The 23,261-nt window shown below is 44.2% G+C and overlaps 1 protein-coding gene across 2 annotated transcripts in view; it reads left to right on the top strand.

The window, feature by feature from the left end:
- Positions 1-23,261, top strand: part of acox1 (acyl-CoA oxidase 1, palmitoyl) — a 77,546-nt gene that overhangs the window by 32,999 nt on the left and 21,286 nt on the right. For both annotated transcript variants that reach the window (XM_084319085.1, XM_084319086.1), the window contains exons 6-11: positions 7,691-7,806; positions 8,630-8,799; positions 9,400-9,562; positions 10,759-10,949; positions 12,283-12,462; positions 13,069-13,174. In XM_084319085.1, the coding sequence (XP_084175211.1) occupies positions 7,691-7,806; positions 8,630-8,799; positions 9,400-9,562; positions 10,759-10,949; positions 12,283-12,462; positions 13,069-13,174 (926 nt within the window). The remainder of the gene's footprint in view (positions 1-7,690; positions 7,807-8,629; positions 8,800-9,399; positions 9,563-10,758; positions 10,950-12,282; positions 12,463-13,068; positions 13,175-23,261) is intronic.

Raw genomic sequence — 23,261 nt, 5'->3', positions numbered from 1 at the left:
CACTGTAACATGCAACACTTTGATGAACATTGTTACTCAGCTGATAGAGTTGTATCCTTCCTGATGACTTGTTGTCGTACAGAACTTGTAAGTCGCTTTGGATAAAAGCGTCAGCTAAATGACTAAATGTAAATGTAAATACTGTCCCCATAGTCTAAAAAAACACTTAAGAAAGTTGTCTGTACAGGGTGCTCCAGTAGCACACCATATAGCACGCTGAGTCGCCAAGCGGTCGCCCCGGGTTCGATTCCCAGTCCCGGTGGCCATTTGCCGCATGTCCTCCCTGCTTCTCCTCCCGTTCTCCCTCTCTCCTCTGTCGGTCCTGCATGGCCAGAAAAAAAAGCTGTAATAATAATAATTATTTTTTTTTGCCAATGTTGGTCAATACAGTCTTCCTGTTACGTGCCCCCGTGGGGAGACGCAACACTAGGCCACAGACAGGATAGGTGAGGATGCAGTGACACAAAACACCATAGACAGATTGTAAAATAACAATATTTATTTTACATAAATGAGATCAGCAACACAGAGAGCAAAGAGGACCTACCAGTGAGCACCAAATAATATCAAAATTAAACAAAAGCCCCCCCCCCCCCCTTTACAGGCGCGGACGCCCCAAAGTACAGGAGGTGGTGCTCACTCTAAGCTGGTGTCTTTAACAGTAGTTCTCCTACGTGATGCAGATGTAGACCCCAGGGTATCTTCACTGCCCTCAATGTCCCTGTGTGCGAAACAAAAGGTTAATATATAAGAAAAACAATCACCATAAGCTGGGTGACGAGGAATACATAAATACAGAAACAGGTTATGGGTAAAGCAGAAATGTACAACAGGCAGGATCACAAAACGGTACAATACTATAGGGAATTGCTAGAAAACCAGAGCCTTGACCAGCTCTCACACAAACAACAGCTCCACAGAGCTTTAACTAGCTCATGCTCCAAAACATGAGCTCAACAGAGCTTTAACTAGCTCATGCACCAATCATGAGCTCAACAGAGCTTTAACTAGCTCATGCACTAAACATGGGCTCAACAGAGCTTTAACTAGCTCATACACAAAAAAATAATGAGAGCTCTACCACAACACCACCAGATATAATTACCCACATACACCGACAGAGCTCTAGCTAACAATGCATACACAGGGATTATATGAAGGGATGTGGAGGCCAATTAGGCTGATGAGCCTCAGCTGTGGTTGCTGCTGCTTCTTCTGTTGGTTGGAGTGGAATGGTGATTGACCCTGAGAGGTAGATAGATTATATAGGAGGGAGACAAGAAAACACTACAACCTGCCTACATACATAACACATATTATATATATACATAATAACCCATACAATATAATATTACATGCATACATAATGAAATAAGGAATGAAATAAGGACAGAGTCCGTAACACTTCCCCCCCCAAGGAGTCAGCCCATGGCCGACGAAAACACACACCATCAGTCACCATAGAACAAAAAAAACAAACACCCAACCATCCCGAATAGCAAAACACCTGTTTCAACAGGCTACCCCCGAGAAAGGGCATCGGCAAACACATTCTCCGTGCCCTTCTTGTGCCGGACCACCACGTTATACCCCTGCATAAGCAGAGACCACCGCATCAACCGCTGGTTGTGGTTATACATGCGGTGCAAAAAAACAAGTGGGTTGTGGTCTGTGTGGACCACCACAGGCTCCACACTCGATCCCACATAGACCTCAAAAAATTGGAGCGCCAGCAGCAATGCCAACGTCTCCTGCTCTATTGTTGAGTAGCGTGTCTGGCTGCCACTAAACTTCTTTGAGAAGTAGCCCACAGGATGGACCAAACCCTCGGAATCCACCTGCGTCAGAACCGCACCAGCACCCACACAACTCGCATCAACCTCAATAGAAAAAGGCTTACTGAAATCAGGAGCATTAAGAACCGGAGCACTACATAAAAGGGCCTTACAGCTCTCAAAAGCCGCTTGACACTTGCCCGTCCACTGGTATGGCACCAAGGGACTGATTAGGTCAGTCAGGGGGGCTGCAACCAAGGAAACATTCTTACAGAACCCCCTGTAGTAACCCGTCATCCCAAGAAAACGACGTAGCTCCCGTCGTGTGGTCGGTACTGGGAACATGGTTATGGCCTCTATTTTGGCTCCTAGAGGACGCACCTTACCACCGCCCACCTGTTTCCCCAGGTAGGTCACTGTCGCTTTACCGAACTCGCATTTTGCCAAGTTCAGTGTCAGAGAAGCGTCTGCCAACCGCTGGAATACGGTTCTCAATGAGCTCACATGAGCAGACCAACTCACTGAATGCACCACCACATCGTCCAGATATGCTGTGCAGTTGGGCACATCCCCCAACACTATGTTGACCAACCTCTGAAACGTAGCCGGTGCGTTACGCATCCCGAACGCCATCACAGAATACTGCAGGAAAGCATCGGGCGTAGCAAACGCAGATATTTCAGAGGCCCTTGGCGAGAGTGGCACCTGCCAGTACCCTTTTAAAAGATCCAATTTTCTACACAATCGTCGATGCGCGGCATAGGAAAAGAATCAGGAATGGTTACTGCATTTACCTTTCGATAATCAGTGCAAAACCGATGAGTGGTGTCTGGTTTCGGAACCAGCAGGCATGGTGAGCTCCACGGGCTCAAACTGTGATGAGCCAAATCATGCTCCAGTAAATATGCCACCTCCTGTTTCATTATTTCCCTTTTTACCGCATTTACCCTATAAGGATGCTGTTTGACTGGCCTTGCATTACCGACATCAATGCCGTGTTCCAGAACGGTAGTGCGGGTTGGGACATCCCCAAACAAAATGGGATAACTGCTAATGAGCGCCACCATGTCAGCTTCCTGCTCCTTACCCAAGTGTGGCATCAGGGAGGGAAGGATCAACAACATCTCTGAGTTGCATAAACGAGGAGTCTGCTGCTGGACCTCACAACCATTCAAACCATCCTCATCACTCATTGGCAGAGTAGAAGGAACAGCAACCACAGTCACTGGTACTCCTCTCACTCCTGCTACTGCAGCTCCCACAGCGGCCCCTGGGGGCGTACTTTGTTTCTCCAGCTGCAGGTTGTCCCTGGGAAGATAACGCTTCAACATATTAATGTGACAAACACAGGTTTTCTTTCGCCTGTCAGGCGTCCTGACCACATAGTCAGTATTGCTCAATTTCTGCTCGATAGCATAAGGGCCAAAAAAACGAGCACTCAAAGAAGAGCCAGGGATGGGGAACAGAACTAAAACCAAGTCCTCAGACTGGAAAGAACGTGGAACCGCTTTTTTGTCAAACTGCCGTTTCATTGAGCCCTGAGCAGCAGAGAGACTCTCCTTAGCGATACTACACGCCTCATGCAGCCGCTCTTTAAATCTACACACATAGTTCAAAACCCCTCTCTTTGGAGGTACGGTGTGCAGAGCCTCCCCCATTAACTGATCCTTTAATACTCTCAAAGGACCCCTCACTGAATGCCCAAACACCAGCTCTGCTGGGCTAAAACCCAGTGACTCCTGAACTGTTTCTCGCACAGCAAACAGAGCTAGGGGAACACCTTCATCCCAGTCTCTGCCGCTCTCCATACAATACTTGCGCAACACCGACTTGAAGGTCTGATGCCACCTCTCCAGGGCACCTTGCGACTCAGGGTGATACGCACTTGAGATCCTGTGAGAAATAGACAATGATGATAACACCTGCTCAAATATTCCTGAAAGGAAGTTAGTACTGTACCTTGGTCCGTTTGCAAGACTTTTGGCAGCCCGAACGTAGAAAAAAACTTGATCAGAGCTTTCACTACAGACTGAGATGTTATCTTTCTAAGAGGAATAGCCTCAGGGTACCGAGTCGCTACACACATAATTGTTAAAAGGAACTCGTTACCAGACTTCGTTCTCGGCAGGGGACCAACACAATCCACTATCACATGCTCAAACGGCTCCCCCATCGCTGGGATTGGGTGAAGCGGGGCAGGTTTAATAACCTGATTAGGCTTCCCTGTAACTTGACACACATGACAAGTATTACAGAATCTGGTCACATCCCCCTTTAACCCGGGCCAAAAAAAGTGCTTCAAAACCCTGTCATTGGACTTGGTGATGCCTAGATGTCCCGACCAAGGATGATCGTGAGCTAAAGACAAAACAGACTGTCGATACGGTGTTGGCACAACAATCTGGGTAACATAACTCCACTCATTACCAAAATCCATCCGTGATCTCCACCTCCGCATTAGCACATCATTCTCAACAAAATAGGCTACCTCCTTGTTCTTAGCTGTCTCTGGGGCAAGAGCAGCAGCAAAACATTTAGCTAAACTAGCATCCTCCTTCTGAGCAACGATCAGATTACCTCTAGTCATGGGTAAATGCGTTGTCTCAGAGGTGAGCGTATCCTGCTGAAGCGCATTACTGTCACTCGTCTCTATAGCAGGTGGAACAAACATAAGTGGGGAAATAGGCGCGCCAGACAACTGTGTAGCTAGCACAGACTCCGACAGATCAACTACCTCACCCAACTTACGTGCTTGAGCACGGGTGACTGCACAAACTGTAAATACCTGGGGGAACTGTTGCGCCAACACATCTGGACGCAAAACCTCAGGGCGCTCTAAAACCTCCAAAACGGGCATAACTCGGCCACCCGCGATGTCGTTACCCAACAGGAAAGTGACACCCCGTACCGGTAACGACGGGCGAATGCCCACTTTGAACACCCCCTGTGCTAAACCACAGTTTAAGTGTATCAGATGGAGGGGCACCGACACAAAACCCATCTCGATCCCCTGCACCAACACACTTGAGCCATTTGATGACTCATGATTAAACGGTAGCACGTCCGACAAGATAAAAGACTGCGCTGCCCCAGTATCTCTCAGTATGCGCACCGGACGCTGGTCCAACTCACTACTACTGAGAGAAACCATGCCGTCCAACATAAACGGTTCGTAACTGGGCTCCAGGTCACCACACATCTTTGTGGGGACTACTGACTGTGGAACTATCACCGTCTGCACCAAACCAACCTCCTTTGGCCGACCACTTGGCGTAGACTGTGTGCGTTTATACGCTTGACAGTTCTCTCTAATATGACCCACCCGGTGACAATGATAGCATTCCCGCTCCTCCCTGTAGCGGGGAGATAACAAACGTGGTGGGCTAGTGTGCACTTTAGCTGGAGCCCGAGCAGAGGGATAAAAACCTCTATCCTCCTGTCTTAGTGTACCAAATGACTGTTTATGAGTAAGCACAAACTCATCAGCGAGCACCGCCGCCTGTGCCAACGACTCAACTTTATGCTCATTGAGATAAGTCACTAAACGGTCATTTAGGCTATTTTTAAACTCCTCCAGTAACATTAATTCCGACAGAGAATCAAAATCAGCTACATCACAAGCCCTGCACCACCGATGAAATAGGGATTCTTTCTCCCGAGCAAACTCCACAAAAGTCCGGCCAGGTAACTTTCTGTGAGTTCTAAACTTTTGCCTGTACGCCTCTGGCACTAACTCATAGGCTCTAAGCACCGCCGTCTTGATCAAGTCATACGACAAACTGTCAGTCAGAGGGAGGGCAGACAGAATTTCCTGGGCTTTTCCCGTTAGCTTACATTGCAGTAAGAGAGCCCAGACCTCTTTAGGCCACTTTAAAGACGTAGCCACCCGCTCAAAAGCATTAAAATAGGAGTCTACCTCCGCCTCACGAAATTGAGGTACTAAAGAAATAAGCCTACTTACATCATAAGCCCCCACAGCCGTGGAAGAGGGTTGAGCAGGACTCCCAGCCTTAGCAGCGTCGAGCTCCAGTTGCTTCAACTTAACCTCCTTCTCAGCATCCACCCGGCGGTTCTCAGTGTCCAGCTCCATTTTTCTAATAGCTAACCGATGCCTATATTCTCCCTCTCTCTCCTCCTTCCTCTCCTCAAATTGCAACCGTGCTAAACTCAATTTAAGATTGTCCTCCTCAGCACCCCCACTAGGGAAAGATGCTGCCCGTGCACTGGAGACGTGACACCCGAAAGGGGAGGCTTATCCTCTACCCCGTCTTTAACCGGGTCTACCACCGGAGGTTCCTCGCCCTCCTCGTCTGTGACTAGAGGGGAAGAAACAAAAGACGCTCCCTCACCGACACCGAGCACCTTGTTCCACACCAATATGCGCACCACCTCTTCTCTCAGGTCAGCCTTTGCCAAACTTTTAGAAAGGGCGACCTGAAAATGCGAGGCGATGGCAAACAAGTCTTCCCTCCTACACTGATCCAAACGATCAACCGAGGGATCACCCAGGAACACCTCCACCCCAAAAGACGACATCCCTACCCAGACCAGTGCACACACACACCAAAAACACACCTAATAAACTACCACCCAAAACCAAAACCAAGCAACGTGCCCACCGCACACCAACACCAAATGTCTGTCGCCCAACTACCGAGCCCCCATTTATGTTACGTGCCCCCGTGGGGAGACGCAACACTAGGCCACAGACAGGATAGGTGAGGATGCAGTGACACAAAACACCATAGACAGATTGTAAAATAACAATATTTATTTTACATAAATGAGATCAGCAACACAGAGAGCAAAGAGGACCTACCAGTGAGCACCAAATAATATCAAAATGAAACAAAAGCCCCCCCCCCCTTTACAGGCGCGGACGGCCCAAAGTACAGGAGGTGGTGCTCACTCTAAGCTGGTGTCTTTAACAGTAGTTCTCCTACGTGATGCAGATGTAGACCCCAGGGTATCTTCACTGCCCTCAATGTCCCTGTGTGCGAAACAAAAGGTTAATATATAAGAAAAACAATCACCATAAGCTGGGTGATGAGGAATACATAAATACAGAAACAGGTTATGGGTAAAACAGAAATGTACAACAGGCAGGATCACAAAACGGTACAATACTATAGGGAATTGCTAGAAAACCAGAGCCTTGACCAGCTCTCACACAAACAACAGCTCCACAGAGCTTTAACTAGCTCATGCTCCAAAACATGAGCTCAACAGAGCTTTAACTAGCTCATGCACCAATCATGAGCTCAACAGAGCTTTAACTAGCTCATGCACTAAACATGGGCTCAACAGAGCTTTAACTAGCTCATACACAAAAAAACAATGAGAGCTCTACCACAACACCACCAGATATAATTACCCACATACACCGACAGAGCTCTAGCTAACAATGCATACACAGGGATTATATGAAGGGATGTGGAGGCCAATTAGGCTGATGAGCCTCAGCTGTGGTTGCTGCTGCTTCTTCTGTTGGTTGGAGTGGAATGGTGATTGACCCTGAGAGGTAGATAGATTATATAGGAGGGAGACAAGAAAACACTACAACCTGCCTACATACATAACACATATTATATATATACATAATAACCCATACAATATAATATTACATGCATACATAATGAAATAAGGAATGAAATAAGGACAGAGTCCGTAACACTTCCAATAATCAATTATGCACCCCTAGTCTTTATCATGTGGTTCTAGTAATAAAGTAAGCACTCTTTTATTTTACATGTTCTCTCTCTCTCTCTCTCTCTCTCTCTCTCTCTCTCTCTCTCTCTCTCTCTCTCTCTCTCTCTCTCTCTCTCTCTCTCTCTCTCTCTCTCTCTCTCTCTCTCTCTCTCTCTCTCTCTCTCTCTCTCTCTCTCTCTCTCTCTCTCTCTCTCTCTCTCTCTCAGGCATTGTGGTGGGAGACATTGGCCCCAAGTTTGGTTTTGATGAAGTAGACAATGGCTACCTTAAACTGGAGAGCGTACGAATCCCACGTGACAACATGCTGATGAAGTATTCTAAGGTGAGCCTTTCTTCACTTACTCAATGTAGGCACAGCACTGAGGCTACATTTGTATTTAATCACTTATTTTAACAACTTGTTTTACGTTTGTTGAAGCGATGCATGGTTGCGTTGCACGCAAGTGTCGCATAATCACTCTGCAAGTGGTTTTGATCATGTAAGTGAGCCTGTAAGAGATACTATCTGTGCAGTTGACATACGTCCTTATATGCTGCAGGTGTATTAGGTTTACTTGAGTTTACTTACCCTCCACATTGCCTGTGGTGCTTTTTTCCTATTGCTAGGTTTTTAGTGAGTTTTTCCTTACCTTCGCGTGGGGTATGTCTGGGAGTGTTGCATTCATTTATTTATTTTACATTTTATTTTGGATTTCATGGTGTTTTTTTGTTTTCTTCTTGATTTATTGTGATGTTTCTTCTTGACTTGTTTAAAGAAGACGTGACCGGCCCATGGGGACATTAACATGTGTTGTCGGGCCTTACAAATACATTTGATTTGATTTGTATCATGTATAGTGTGAGTGCACACGCACCAGCAATTTTATATCCTATTTCTTGCCTAAAATGTTGTCACAATCGTATTTTGGTTAAAGAGAACGTTTACAAGCGAGTCGCCATTTTGACAAGTGTGCACAAGTGTTACAGAAGAAAAGACTAAAGAGTACCTCCCTTTGTAACTCAGCAGACATTTTACATGCACCTCCAGCTAAATAACACACTAAAGGAAAGGGGAAAACCCCCAAAAGCACAATAATGTCTCCTTTAATTCTGTCCACTAGGGTGGTAGTTTTGTGACTGTGTGTTGTGTCTATGTTATCCACTAGGTGGAGCCAGACGGTACTTATGTGAAGCCCCCCAGTTCAAAGCTGACCTATGGCACCATGGTCTTCATCCGGTCCATGATCGTAAGCGAGTCAGCCAAGGCTCTCTCTAAATCCTGCACCATCGCTATTCGCTACAGCGTCGTCCGACACCAATCCGAGATCCGTCCGGGGTTAGTTATTATGAACATGCACACACACACACACACACACACACGCATACACACACACACACACAGAGCAAACAACCAGTGTACACTTGAGGTCTTTGACCGCATTGTCCACTCCTACTTTACTGAAACAAAAGCATTCATACATGAATGAATACAGGAAGACCCATACATAAGTGCATGCATACATGGACACACAGTTTTATGTCCTAGGATCTCTCACCATTTATTGTAATAATCTTCTAGGAGTTATAGCCCTATAAAACATTATGGTAACATTATTTATGTATAAATTAATGTCTTAAAAAAGAAGGTTGTTTCCTGACTTGGCATTTAAATGACTTATAATTCATTGGATCATCAGATTATAAATCGAAGAATGAAATGCAATACATGCATCAGACCTATTGATAGTTGAATGTTTCTAGGCACTTACTAGCATCTACCTGTCCTATAGATGGACAGCCGGAGGTAGCCAATCAGCTGTGAGTCAACCATGACAACTGAAGCCTGTCCCATTAAACGAGCCGTAAATGGAACCTTACTCTGTTAGACTGAAGCCTGTCCCATTAAATAATGTCATGAATGAAACCTCTCTTGCAGAGAGCCTGAGCCTCAGATCCTGGACTACCAGACCCAGCAGTACAAGCTGCTCCCTCTGCTGGCTACTGCGTATGCCTTCTACTTCGTGGGCCAGTACATGAACTCTGTGTACCACCGCATCACTGGGGACATCAGCCAGGGGGACTTCAGTGAACTGCCCGAGGTACAGTAGAAGCTTTTTCTCTGAGATACTGACACAGTGTATAATTTTAGGAATTTACGGGGTTGTGCAGTAGATTGGATTATGGTAATTTCCCTGTCTTCTCGAAGTGTTGGACTGTTCAAAGGATATATTTGCACACTTTATTTGCATCTACTGTAGGCGAAAAGAAATTATTTTAACAAATATTTGAATATTGGTCGCTTGGTTTTCCATCCAAAATAACTGTCCTCTTCTTACTTGTCTGTGGGATTTATAAGGTTATACTGACTTTTTGGCTTATTAATAATGTTTTGGTAACTTCTCATAGTAAATAATATAACCGCTTGCACTGCTGTGTGTTTCTGACCTCAAAGTCCTCCACTGACCTCAAAGTCATCCACTGACCTCAGTCATCCACTGACCTCAAGGTCCTTCACTGACCTCAAGGTCCTTCACTGACCTCACAGTCCTTCACTGACCTCAAAGTCCTCCACTGACCTCAAAGTCCTCCACTGACCTCAGTCATCCACTGACCTCAAGGTCCTTCACTGACCGCACAGTCCTTTACTGACCTCAAAGTCCTTCACTGACCTCAAGGTCCTTCACTGACCTCAAGGTCCTTCACTGACCTCACAGTCCTTCACTGACCTCAAAGTCCTCCACTGACCTCAAAGTCCTTCACTGACCTCCAAGTCCTCCACTGACCTCAAAGTCCTCCACTGACCTCAAGGTCCTTCACTGACCTCAAAGTCCTTCACTGACCTCAAGGTCCTTCACTGACCTCACAGTCCTCCACTGACCTCAAAGTCCTTCACTGACCTCAAAGTCCTCCAGTGACCTCAAAGTCCTTCACTGACCTCACAGTCCTTCACTGACCTCAAAGTCCTTCACTGACCTCACAGTCCTTCACTGACCTCAAAGTCCTTCAATGACCTCAAAGTCCTCCACTGACCTCAAGGTCCTTCACTGACCTCAAGGTCCTTCACTGACCTCACAGTCCTTCACTGACCTCAAGGTCCTTCACTGACTGGCCGAGTTCATACACATTTTTATGGCACCATTGTTGGCAGCAATAGTAACATAGTTGACGTTTCTTACGGTAAATATTATACCTAGTACTCGCCAAATAAGCCCAACTAAAAGCTTTTATCAATAACTCACCAAAATGAAGAAGAAGAGAAGATACCATTGGCTTATGAGATATCTCTGTCCTCCAGCTCCATGCCCTGTCAGCAGGACTCAAGGCCTTCACCACCTGGACAACCAACGCTGGCATCGAGGTGTGTCGCATGTCGTGCGGGGGTCATGGCTACTCCCGCTGCAGCGCCCTGCCCGACATCTACGTCACCTTCACCCCCACCTGCACCTACGAGGGAGAGAACACTGTCATGATGCTGCAGACGGCCAGGTAATGTGATTGTACACAGTGGATCCATGGTAACGTGTGGACGCTGGTGTTTATTGGCTAAAAGAAAAAAAACACTATACAGTATAACACTAGAATAAATACAAATAAACATTAATACAATAAAAAGGAACACCAATGTATCGTGTTTTCCAACATGTTATTGATATCTATCCTATGAAGTAATATAATAATAAACCTTATTTGTATAGCACCTTTCATACAGAAATTGCAGCTCAAAGTGCTTCACAGCAGTAAAGAAAAAAGAACAGGCATAAAATGAGCATGTGAAGTGCAGACATATAAAACATAATTGGTTACAGACATATAAAACGAGCATAAAAAAGATAGCAGGTAAGGCAAATCATAATACAAATAATAAAGTAGAATAGACAGTAAAAAAAAGTGCAATAAAATAGAATAGACAGTAAAATGATGCAGTACTGCAGTGCGATTAAAATAGTTCAATAAAATAGCCCTCATTTACAATACAATAATCAGTGTTGATGTAATGAGTCTAGGCGGCCTAGATCCTTTCCTCGCTGAGCAGGCGCCCCGACCGAACTGTAGGAGTCGCTGTTTACAACGACCAGGACCCACCCACCAGCTTTCCCACCCCTAACACTGCCAATTGTGTTAGTATGAACGACCAGCCAAGCTGGTAGCAATGTCGAGAGCTGGGCTCGAACCCAGCATCTCCTGCACTAGAGGTGAGCGCCTTGCCCACTGCGCCACTTAGCCGCCCTCCTTGAAGTAAATTCTAAATGTTACAGGAAGCCAGTGTAAAGCAGCTAAGACTGGACTACTGTGCTCTCTCTTTTTGGTTTTGGTTAGCAGTCAGGCTGCAGAGTTTTGGATGAGCTGAAGCCTCTCTGTGTTTTTTTAGGGAGACCTCTGAAAAGTGTATTTCAGTAGACTTTGTTTTTGCTGCCAGTAATTTGGATCCGAAGCGGTTCGCGTGAATGAATGAATGAAAACTTTATTTAACAGATTGCAGAATGGGTACAATACAGTACGGCTCAATACACACAATTGTTAAGGGGATGCAGACCAGAGAAAGACGTTTGTCTTGTTTACATCAGGGTCCCCCATTTTTTATTCATGATGGCATTTATGACATACACAACATACCCATATACAGCAACATACAGCATACGCGGATGTGGAGCTAATGATGCTAATGGAGCATCACCGTCGGTTGTGTAATAGTAAAGGGCTAACCGTCTGTATTGTCACAGTGAAAGGGTTAACCGGCTGTCATGTGGCAGTGAAAGGGTTAACCCCCAACCCATAATATGTGCATGTCCGGCTCCTGACCTCTGACCTCTGCGAACAGATACCTGTTGAAGAGCTACCGGCAGGCGCGGGCGGGCCACCAGCTGAGTGGGATAGTGTCTTACCTGAACGAGGCCGAGCAGCTCCGGCTCCAACCACAGCCCGTCTCTGCCAGACCCACGGTGGTCGACATCAACGACCTCGCCAGCCTGGTGGAGGTCTACAAACTACGAGCTGCCACGTAAGAGCAGCCAACCCCAAAAAAGGGGACGATTTTGTGTGTTTGTGGCAGTAGTGGTGGGAGGGCGACTAGCACGGTGAGCTGTCAAGACGCCCCTTCTTTCTCTCTATAGCTTTAGATTGAGAGAGAGAGAGATATCCTGTTTTTGAAGGAATAAAGAGTATACATTTTAAATGTATCAAGTGATGTTATAATCAAGGGGTAATTGCAGGAGGGATGAAGGGGAATTATATCCCCTTGTTTGCACAAATTATGGAATGCATGCTCCTTTTTAACCATAGATTAATTTGAGTGGATACGTGGGGGGGGAAATAGTATTTTAGACTTTTATTATCAGTCTCCCTTGTTGATTTTATTAAATTGCTCACTGGTTATACTAATAGCATTGTGTGTGTGTGTGTGCGTGTGTGTGTGTGTGTGTGTGTGTGTTATTGCTCTGTCTCAGCTATTATTGGCGGCTTAGTCGTGTGGAGAAGGAGGTGCTATGTGTACCCTTAAGTGTTCAGTGCTGCTTGGCCCCGATATATTTGATTCCCTGTTTATGTAATATAATTTGTGGAACTAAATAAAGTATTCAAATGTGTGTGTGTGTGTGTGTGTGTGTAGGCTGGTGGAGCTGGCAGCTCAGAGCATCCAGCAAGAATTGCAAAAAAGGAAGAGCCAGGAGGACGCCTGGAACAACAGCGCCATCGACCTGGTCAGAGCATCAGATGTGAGTACAGTACATACCCAACAAGTAGCCACTCCCCATACTGTAAGGCAGTGGTTCATCGACCTGGTCAGAGCATCAGATGTGAGTACAGTACATACCCAACAAGTAGCCACCCCCCATACTGTAAGGCAGTGGTTCATCGACCTGGTCAGAGCATTAGATGTGAGTACAGTACATACCCAACAAGTAGCCACCCCCCATACTGTAAGGCAGTGGTTCATCGACCTGGTCAGAGCATCAGATGTGAGTACAGTACATACCCAACAAGTAGCCACCCCCCATACTGTAAGGCAGTGGTTCATCGACCTGGTCAGAGCATCAGATGTGAGTACAGTACATACCCAACAAGTAGCCACCCCCCATACTGTAAGGCAGTGGTTCATCGACCCGGTCAGAGCATCAGATGTGAGTACAGTACATACCCAACAAGTAGCCACCCCCCATACTGTAAGGCAGTGGTTCATCGACCCGGTCAGAGCATCAGATGTGAGTACATACTTTCCAATCCAACTTTATTTATATAGCACGTTTAAAAACAACAAGGTTGACCAAAGTGCTTCACAATCAATCAATAATATAGTAAATATAGCCTCTAACAGCCTGCAGCCTGCTAGCATTATCCAATTCATATCAATCGAAATAACGTATTGTTTTCATCTCTCTATATTAACGTGATTCCATCAACACAACATAAATGTTCAAAACACAACCTCATTATTGCGCGATCTTGCTGTGATTTGAAGCTTATCTCTGCTCTGTTTACGTTGGGTGGACGAGCAGTGAGTTTTAACACATCCTGCGCCAAAAACGTCGTAAAACGTGTTTCAAGTTCATGCTAATTCTGCCAATCCACGACGTACGACGTTATTGAGATCATATTAAATTTTTTCGCCATGTTATTCATATTTCCCTCCCTGGTCTGATGCAGTGTGAGCCGGCACAACTCTGCAACGCTTCAATACTGCCCCCTGGTGGATGATCGGCGAGTTGCCAAACCGGAAATGGACGAGTCGATCTCGGTGCGTCTCCAAAATGCGTCCGGCCACTCGCATATTGTTGCGGGACTGTAGACACACGTCCGTGTGTAGCGATCGCAATAATCGATACGATTTGGCCGTGTATTATGATTATACAAACCGGAAATGGATTTAGGCGATCGCCGTCAAATAAGTGGGATCTTTTTCCTCCAGTCTCATCGTCGAACGGTAAGAGGACGCTGACGTTACTTTCAGCCTGTTTGTTTATTATTATCCATGCAAACTGCTCTGATCAATATATCACCCATACTACATAAAGCATTTAACGACGATCACGGAATTATAAACGAATTATAAACGTCATAACGTTTAGGATCATGTACAGTTGAAATTTGTAATATAGCGTGGATCGGCAACAAACGGCATTTGATAATCTATATATGCGTTTATGCCTATATCTCACGTTCTAGGAATTACTGCAGAAATCGATAAAAACATATTTATATTCTAGACGGTATTTTCATATGAATGTATGAATGAAAAAGTAAAACGTTCCTACATCCTGAACGATAGATAATCGATGTTGAATGGGCCATAGTAATGTCAATTTAGCAATACAATTTAAAAAGTTATAGCCCTGCAAAGAAGGTGAACATCTCCATAGACTTACAGTGCTGGCAGAGAATGGTATAAGATGCTCAAATTGCGTGGCAGGGAATGTGTTAATATCTTGATTATTCGGGTAGCTATAATCCGCCTAAGGTCAGGAGGCGGTCATTGCTGCATACAGAGTGTAGCCATGTGTGCTTTCGAGCTGTTTCTACTGTATCTAGGTTTGAGCAGCTGACAGGTAGCCATTCAATATCGAGCTCCATAAGAACGGCAGCCACATCAGACGACTGGTGTTGAAACATGCCAGTTATTAGGCTACCTTCTAACGCCGGAGTGAGCATGGCATAAGAATAGCCTACCAGTAGCCTAAAAACCGCATGAGCATTCTATTTGTAGGTAATATGCTCTTTAGATCACAGGCTGGTCATGCATAATCTCGCCCACCAGACTCTTCTACCGAATTGACTAGGTCATGCAAGTCAATCAATAGATTACACTTTCTGTAGGCCTAACACTCACCTACTCATTCTGTTGTGACACAACATGACATGTTAGGGTTGTCACCTTCCGTGATCATGTTTGAACCAATGTGTAAAAAAATCTGTTTTAGATTAGGCTGTAAAAATCTGTTCTATAGGCTATATTTAGTCTAGTTTATTAGACATAAACCGCACATAAACTTACCGCACATAAAGTCATAGGCGGAAACAGCTGTTAGGAAACTTACCGCGGAGTTGGGGGGGCAGAACTAGCGTAGGGAACTTACCGCCGCGGAGTTGGGGGGGCAGAACTAGCGTACGTCAGTGGCCAATCAGATCGCAGAACCCGAACGCGGAACTGCAAGTTTGTTGGTAAAAGACTACACGCGTTGGGGCCAGCCTAATGTGGGGGAGGGGGCAACTCGTTCCAGAGTTTGGGGGCTGCAACCATAAATGCACGGTCCCCCCTGTTCTTTAGCCTGGATTTGGGGACAACAAGGAGGGACTGGTCAGATCAAATCAAACTTATTTGTAAGTTTGAGGTCAGCAGACCTCAGAGACCGTAATGGGGTGTAGGGGTGCAGTGTCTCGGTGAGGTAGGGTGGGGCCAGACAATGTATTGCTTTATATGCAAACAGGATCTTAAAATGTATCCTAAACTGCACAGGCAGCCAATGAAGGGAGGCGAGGACAGGAGTGATGTGCTCCTGTTTGCGTGTCCCTGTCAACAGCCGAGCAGCAGCGTTTTGGACCAGCTGAAGACGCGACAGCGAGGCCTGGCCAACGCCAGCGTAGAGCGCGTTACAGTAGTCCAGCCGTGTTTTCACAAAGGCATGCATAACTCTATCAAAGTCCTTAAAAGAGAGAAGAGGCTTGACCTTGGAGAGCCAGCCAAGCTTTTATGTCACTGAGACAGTCTAACAGGGGTTTTAGAGTTTGAACAAGAGGGGGGCTGCAGCGTCTTTGTAGTGTGAAAAACAAAGAAGTTCCAGGCACTCTTCATATATAGAAAAGCTTTAATAAGTTGCTTAGTTCATATTAGAACAATAAAAAAACACCAACATGTTTCGGCCTCTATCGGCCTTCTTCAGGGCATACAAAGAAATTAACTGAGCTATAATCTAAAGGAGGCTGTGCTAATTACTTTAACAAGCTCAGGTGTGAGCACTTAGTCAGCCTGAGGTCTAGCTGTCATAATTGAATATGCCTCTAGAGGTCCTCTAACATCTAAAGTAAAACTGACAGGCTACCTCCTGCATTATAGGTTACATAACACTTCAATTGGAAGCTACAGTATATACACATTTCTAAACTAGAATAGCAAAAAACATCAACAAAAACAGGTAGAAAGATACTCCCATATTTACAAAAAAGAAACCATATTTATGGTATCATTTATCCCTGGATGGCTTTGAGTCTGTATATCCAGCGACTCTCTAGTTGATTCAGTGCTCTCTCTCCATTATAGCTCAGTTCAACTTCACTCATTTGTTTGTATGCCCTGAAGAAGGCCGATAGAGAGGACGTAACATGTTGGTGTTTTTTTATTGTTCTTCTAATATGAACTAAGCGACTTATTAAAGCTTTTTTATTGCTGATAGTGCTGTCAGGCGATTACATTTTTGTATCTAATTAATTACAGGATTTGTAATTAATTAATCTAATTAATTGCATTTTAATCGCATAACCATTTTAGGCCTGATATTCTATATTCTATAATCATATTTCAAATGGCATGTGTCCGGATGGCAGAATTCAGTACTGTATCTACAAAACCTTCTGTTTAATTATCTTCCATTTATTCATTTGCTTAGATTTTTCAGGTCTGGTAAATTTTAGCATGGTGTTATTCACAGTCGAAGATAAAAACATTTTTATTGATATTCTCATTTGGTTCATTACAATTTACTCAAGCTTAGTAACAGACACAGTATTTCTGACACTGGGAATACATTCCCTGAGATCCATAGATGTCCCTAGAATCAGATACCAAGAACATGCAAATGGACCATATTAAAAAAAAATCTGTAAATGTGTATTCTACGTTCTTATGGAATGAATGAGATAACAAAATATTTAAATGTAAATAATAAAAAAGACACCCAGTTGCTAGCTAGGCCTGGGTCTGCCTGTGAGAATGCTGTGCTGTCAAGCGGCTCCCACACCACACGTTCTGCATCTGTGTTTGGTGAGCCTGGTGTAGTATCTGTCGACGGAGCAGGGTTCCCAGTATCTAAAAAAGGTTGTCAGAGGGGGAACTCTAGGCCCAGGAGGTCACAGTGCCACGGACGCTTTATGTCGTTAGTTCATGCCGCCCGTTGAATGCCAGCAACGCTATATAGCGTTTGTTTGTCGTTTTCTTTTTATTAGCGATTTGAATTCATATTTCATCAATCGAGCCTCACGTTAGTGCTCCAAACTCTCTCTGAGCTCCATTGGGAAAATACCGCTCCCTATTGTCTCTCCCTGTGTAACTGTACCCCATTGGATTAGAAATGAGGAAGGGTGAGGCGTGACCACTTCCGGCGTCATAATATAATATAATATAATATATATATAATATAATATATATATATATTATAGGGACGCATGGGGGTGGCGCGGTCACGTGCAAGTGGGTGCATTTGTTTTTGTTTCGTGTGCACGCTAGGTGCGAGGAGATAAGAGGTTATCTCAGTAGCAGAGCGAGACGCGAGGCCAGTTGAAATGTAACTGTGTTGGAGGGCCGAACCAATGATAGTTAGTCTAATAGTTGCAATCTTGTCAACAAAGAAATGAAAAAACGCTTCACATGTTTCGGCAGAGGCTACACTACAGCTGGATTGGGGGGGGGTTCAAACGAAGAGTTTGAGAGTGTTAACTGTTTCAGCGCCAATGACGAGAAAAGTCGGTGTTACAAAGGATCAGATTAAACCGAATATATATATTTATTTATTGATATATATTGCATGGTATTTGTATATCGTTTGATATCCCTTGTATATTCCTTGTACATATACACGGAATATCCCTTTAGCCCAGACCATAATATTTCATTCTCCTATTGGACAGCGGTCCACCGGCGCCAGGGACCAGCCTCCGGAGTCAGGTTCAAAGTCACCGTCAAGACATGTCTGGACATGCCCGGCCTTGCCCAGGGATACGCGACAGAAATGAGATTGGCACTAGTTTGTTCACCGTGCATATAAATACGGCGCAGGTGAATACAGAAGCACTTAGCACTTAGTCTTACTTAGTCAGAAGTCAAGAGTTACCCAATAAGTTGAAGCCTCACCCACGATACAACGTGCGGTGAAGTATGGCCTGTTTGGCCCCAGAATAGAGCATTGAGACCGCGTGCGAATTAATAACTGAATTGTCAGAGTTTGGCGCTATACCGTCGAGTGCGACATATTTCTATTAAGTCAGTGATAGTCTATTTGTGTATAGTGTATCGTGCGGCTAAAGTTCTACAGTGACCAGCATCCCCAACGCTTCCTCGTATTAGCTAGAGTTCTTATCCAGGCTGGGCTGCTTTCATGGCGCTTTCACCCGAGGAGACCTAGACGAGAACCGTGTGGACATGTACACTGGATTAATCTACCCGACGACTACATAGCCCTTTGCGGCTGGAATATATTTGCTTTGGTCCTGTGATTTATGGAGCGGAGAATCGCCGACGCCTGCACGTGTTGGATTTACCCCGAGAGGAGCCAAGTCGAGTCGGCGCCTCAGAGAGCCTGAGGCCGGCTAGCTTTCTTCACTGTGGAGCTACAGTCTACGGAGAACAGCTGTATTCGTCTGTGGATCAAGAGGCTATTGCACCGTCTCCTGTACTTGGAGTCTCCTTAGTCATCGTTGACCAGACTCTCTACTACCGACAGATCTTCTACCCCTGCTGGCTTACAACCAGGGGGACCCTTCCAGTATCTCCCGCTATATATTACTAGTGTACCATAGATATAATTCCCTAAGATTCAGGTTGTATAATTACCTCCTGCGTAACCAGAGAATGGACATTCATTGTTGATTTGCCTACGCACATTCCTTTGCCTTACAAGTGCATTCAAAGTATAATCGAGAAGTATTATGTACCTTTTGCTGCAATAAATACTTAAAGACAACTTTGTGTAGAACCGGTTCATTGTGGGAAGTGTTCATTATATTTATATATCATGTACTGTATGGCCAGTAATTAAAGTACATAAAGCGGTAGTGGTTTAATGATACCATACTTATCAATACAGTCAGGGAATTGTACCCCTCAGTTACAGTCGGGTTTTAATCGTTATTTCTTTTATTCGCTATATTTCATTTCATTTCAACCTTTATTTAAAATCGTAAGCATCTGAGGTTTCCCTCATTTACAGAAACGACGATTGTACAGTACATAATAAAAAGTTATTTTTTTTAACGTTTCAAAATAATTAAAAAATATCAACTAAAACAGTTACAGGTATTCACACAATGGTCTGAAATCATACATTTAAACATTCCAAGGGAAGGGAGAACCTCCAATTTCAGCGTGAGTTGAAGGACATTCCATGAGTTAGAGGCATCAAAGGAAAAGGCTGACTTCCCTAGCTCAGAACAAATTTGAGGAACCATCCATCCAATCATTCGATCGAGTTGAATAGGTTCCAATATTCCAATCTAACAGTGAGGAGATATAAACAGGTTGTTTACCAATAAGGGCTTTAAAAATAAATAAATACCAGTGTTTGTTGCGCCTTTCTGCAAGAGAAGGCCAACCCACCCTATCATACAAGACACAATGGCGAGTATCATATCTGTCACCAGTTATAAATCTGAGAGCTGAGTGATATGCAGAATCCAGAGGTTTAAGAGTTGATGCTGCAGCATGCCTATAAATTACATCACCATAGTCCAAAACTGATAAGAAGACTGATTCCACAATTCTTTTTCTACTAAATAGAGGAAAATTGGATCTGTTTCTGTACAGGAAACCAATTTTCTGTCGCAGTTTAGAGGCAAGATTTTCCACATGGAACTTAAATGTTAATTTCTCGTCAAGCCACAGGCCAAGATATTTATACTCAGTGACTCAATCTATACAAGAGCCACTGACAGTAGATATCCTCACATCATCAAAGTTAATATTCCTTGCTCTTGAAAACAACATAAACTTTGTCTTACTAGCATTAAGAACCAATTTAAGACTAGTAAGGGCATCCTGTAGACTAGAGCAGTGATTCCCAACCTGGGGTCCGCGGACCCCTGGGGGTCCGCCAGGGGGCGCAGGGGGTCCGCCAGACCACAGATGATTTGAGGTCTTTTTTTTTTTTTTTTTTTTTTTTTTTTATCATCAGAAGCATGAATAGTCTCTCCACTACAATAAAAAAATAAAGATAAATAAATAAACATCTAGACATGATTTTTGAACATTAACAGTAGGCTACCGGGTAGCCGCTAAAACGCGAATCAGTTGACTGTATCACTTTCTGTAGCTAGCCTAGCACGCTAGTTAACTTTCTCGGCTCGTCTGCAGTCAGCCGCCAGAGGCGAAAATGTGTGACAAACGAAAAGGAGATGATGGCAGCTCATCTGCAAAAAAAGTTAGGACCTACAGCAATCGTGAAAATTACATCACCATGGGCTTCACTGAGGGACCAGACAAACGACCTGAGTGTGTGATTTGTGGAGAAAAGTTGGCAAACTCGAGCCTGAAGCCCAGCAAGCTGAAGAGACATCAGGCGTCTAAGCACCCAGAAACCGTTGGGAAGGATCCAGACTTTTTTCGGAGGAAAGAACAGTCTCTCAAGGCGAACAAGCCTGTTGATGTTAGAGTAGCGTGGAGCAGGGGTGGCAGTGATTTACAGAAGGCTACCGAAGCCTCCTTTGAGTGTTCGCTTTTAATTGCAAAAGCAAAGAAACCGCACAATATTGGCGAGCAGCTCATCAAACCAGCCTGCATCAAAATGGTTTAGAAACTGTGCGGCCCACAGGTGGCGGATAAACTAAAATCAGTACCACTCTCGAACAATGTATTGAAATACCGAATTGATAAGATGTCAAGTGATTGCGAGCAGCAGCTGTCAGAAAAGCTTAGAAAGGGTCCATTTGCCATACAACTTGATGAAACTACAACTGTCGCAGACGAGGCTGTGCTCATCGTTTATGTGCAATATATTGAAAATGAGGATCTGAAGCAGGACATTCTCATGTCAGTCAACCTTACTACCACCACTCGAGGTGAGGATATTTTTACTGCAGTGGATTCTTACTTCATTCAACATAAATGCAAACCGTTCACCATTAGGGCCTGATTTGAGAGGATGAATACAAGATTTGAATATTGGCCACAATTTTGAAATACATAAGGTGCAAGATTAGATTTGTTGATTGAAGGCACAAGTCAAAGAAGCATAGTGGGTCTAATTATGATGCATATGCCTGTGTATAAGCAGTTTGTTATTAAAATGACAAAAAAAAGGTATTAAACCCAGCTAGGACAGATTCTCTCTGCTACTGATTGGAATTTCCTGTCTCATATTTAGTTTAATTTGTTGCATTGATTTGTTCCATAAATGCAAACCGTTCACCATTAGGGACTGATTTGAGAGGATGAATACAGGATTTGAATATTGGCCAAACATTTTGAAATGCATATGGTGCAAGATGAGATTTGTTGATTGAAGGCACAAGTTAAAGAAGCATAGTGGGTCTAATTGTGATGCATATGCCTGTGTATAAGCAGTTTGTTATTAAAATGACAAAAAAAAGGTATTAAACCCAGCTAGGACAGATTCTCTCTGCTACTGATTGGAATTTCCTGTCTCATATTTAGTTTAATTTGTTGCATTGATTTGTTCCATAAATGCAAACCGTTCACCATTAGGGCCTGATTTGAGAGGATGAATACAGCATTTGAATATTGGCCAAACATTTTGAAATGCATATGGTGCAAGATGAGATTTGTTGATTGAAGGCACAAGTCAAAGAAGCATAGTGGGTCTAATTGTGATGCATATGCCTGTGTATAAGCAGTTTGTTATTAAAATGAAAAAAAAAAGTATTTTATGGTATCTTATTAGGAGGGGGTCCGCGAATTTCATCAGAGATGTTTGGGGGTCCCTGGGGGGAAAAAGGTTGGGAACCACTGGACTAGAGCATAAAAGGAAAGTTGCAATTTCTCAAAGGCCAACTGTACAGAGTCTGCAATACAGTACACAATTGTGTCATCAGCATACAAATGGTATCCATATCCATTCATAATTCATCCATCCAGCCTGATGTTATCATTGGGAATGGCTCTGAGATCGCAAATGGCCAATACCACCGCCTAACGCCTTGCGGCCGGTATTGCACATCATTGCAATCCCTCTGGGTTGAGCTGCATCGATCTAAGAAGTCCGGTCCGGCTTTTCCTTCTTGGGTATGACTAACGTTATAAGACACGGATTGGGGACACTGGAGCATCGTGGATTCATGTGTTTTGGTGCATAAACGTTGGAAAGACGACCGTGATCAATATTTGGAATGGCGATCAGGAATTGGATTATTCTTTTTGCAGTACATCAGATGAGGTACGGACTATATGTTACCAATCTTGCGTTGATCAGATGATTTTTTCGCCACCATCGGAGCGTGTGTCTGTAATGTACTGTGTAATATAAGCCGTTGGTGGCGCTCGAAGCATATAACCCCCCCCCCCCCACCCTTTCTTGCGTGCATGATTAAACATAATACAGATAATCTAGCGTTTATTTCAGAATGATTCATAAATCAAGCGAGAAATGGCACGATTTCTAAGGAAATGCATTGAAGCACGGTTTGCTGGAGTTTCTTGAGATTAGACAGGATCACTCTAAAACTATACTCATATTCACCACGGTATAAAACGGAAATGTATGAAAAAATTATCTGTTTTTTGCATGTTGACCGGAAGAAACTCACTGACAATCGACGTGTTTATTAGATCCATAGCTATAATATTTAATATAGTTTTTAGCCCTGCAAACACCGCCATGTACCCCTATTCTTTAAAGCGCTGGCCTTCTTACCACAAGGTAAACAGCG

Source organism: Notolepis coatsorum (genome assembly GCF_963971535.1).
Source record: "Notolepis coatsorum genome assembly, chromosome: 7".
Lineage (NCBI taxonomy): Eukaryota > Metazoa > Chordata > Actinopteri > Aulopiformes > Paralepididae > Notolepis > Notolepis coatsorum.
The sequence above is the reverse complement of the archived record's forward strand: the minus strand, read 5'-3'. Positions and strand labels throughout refer to the sequence as shown.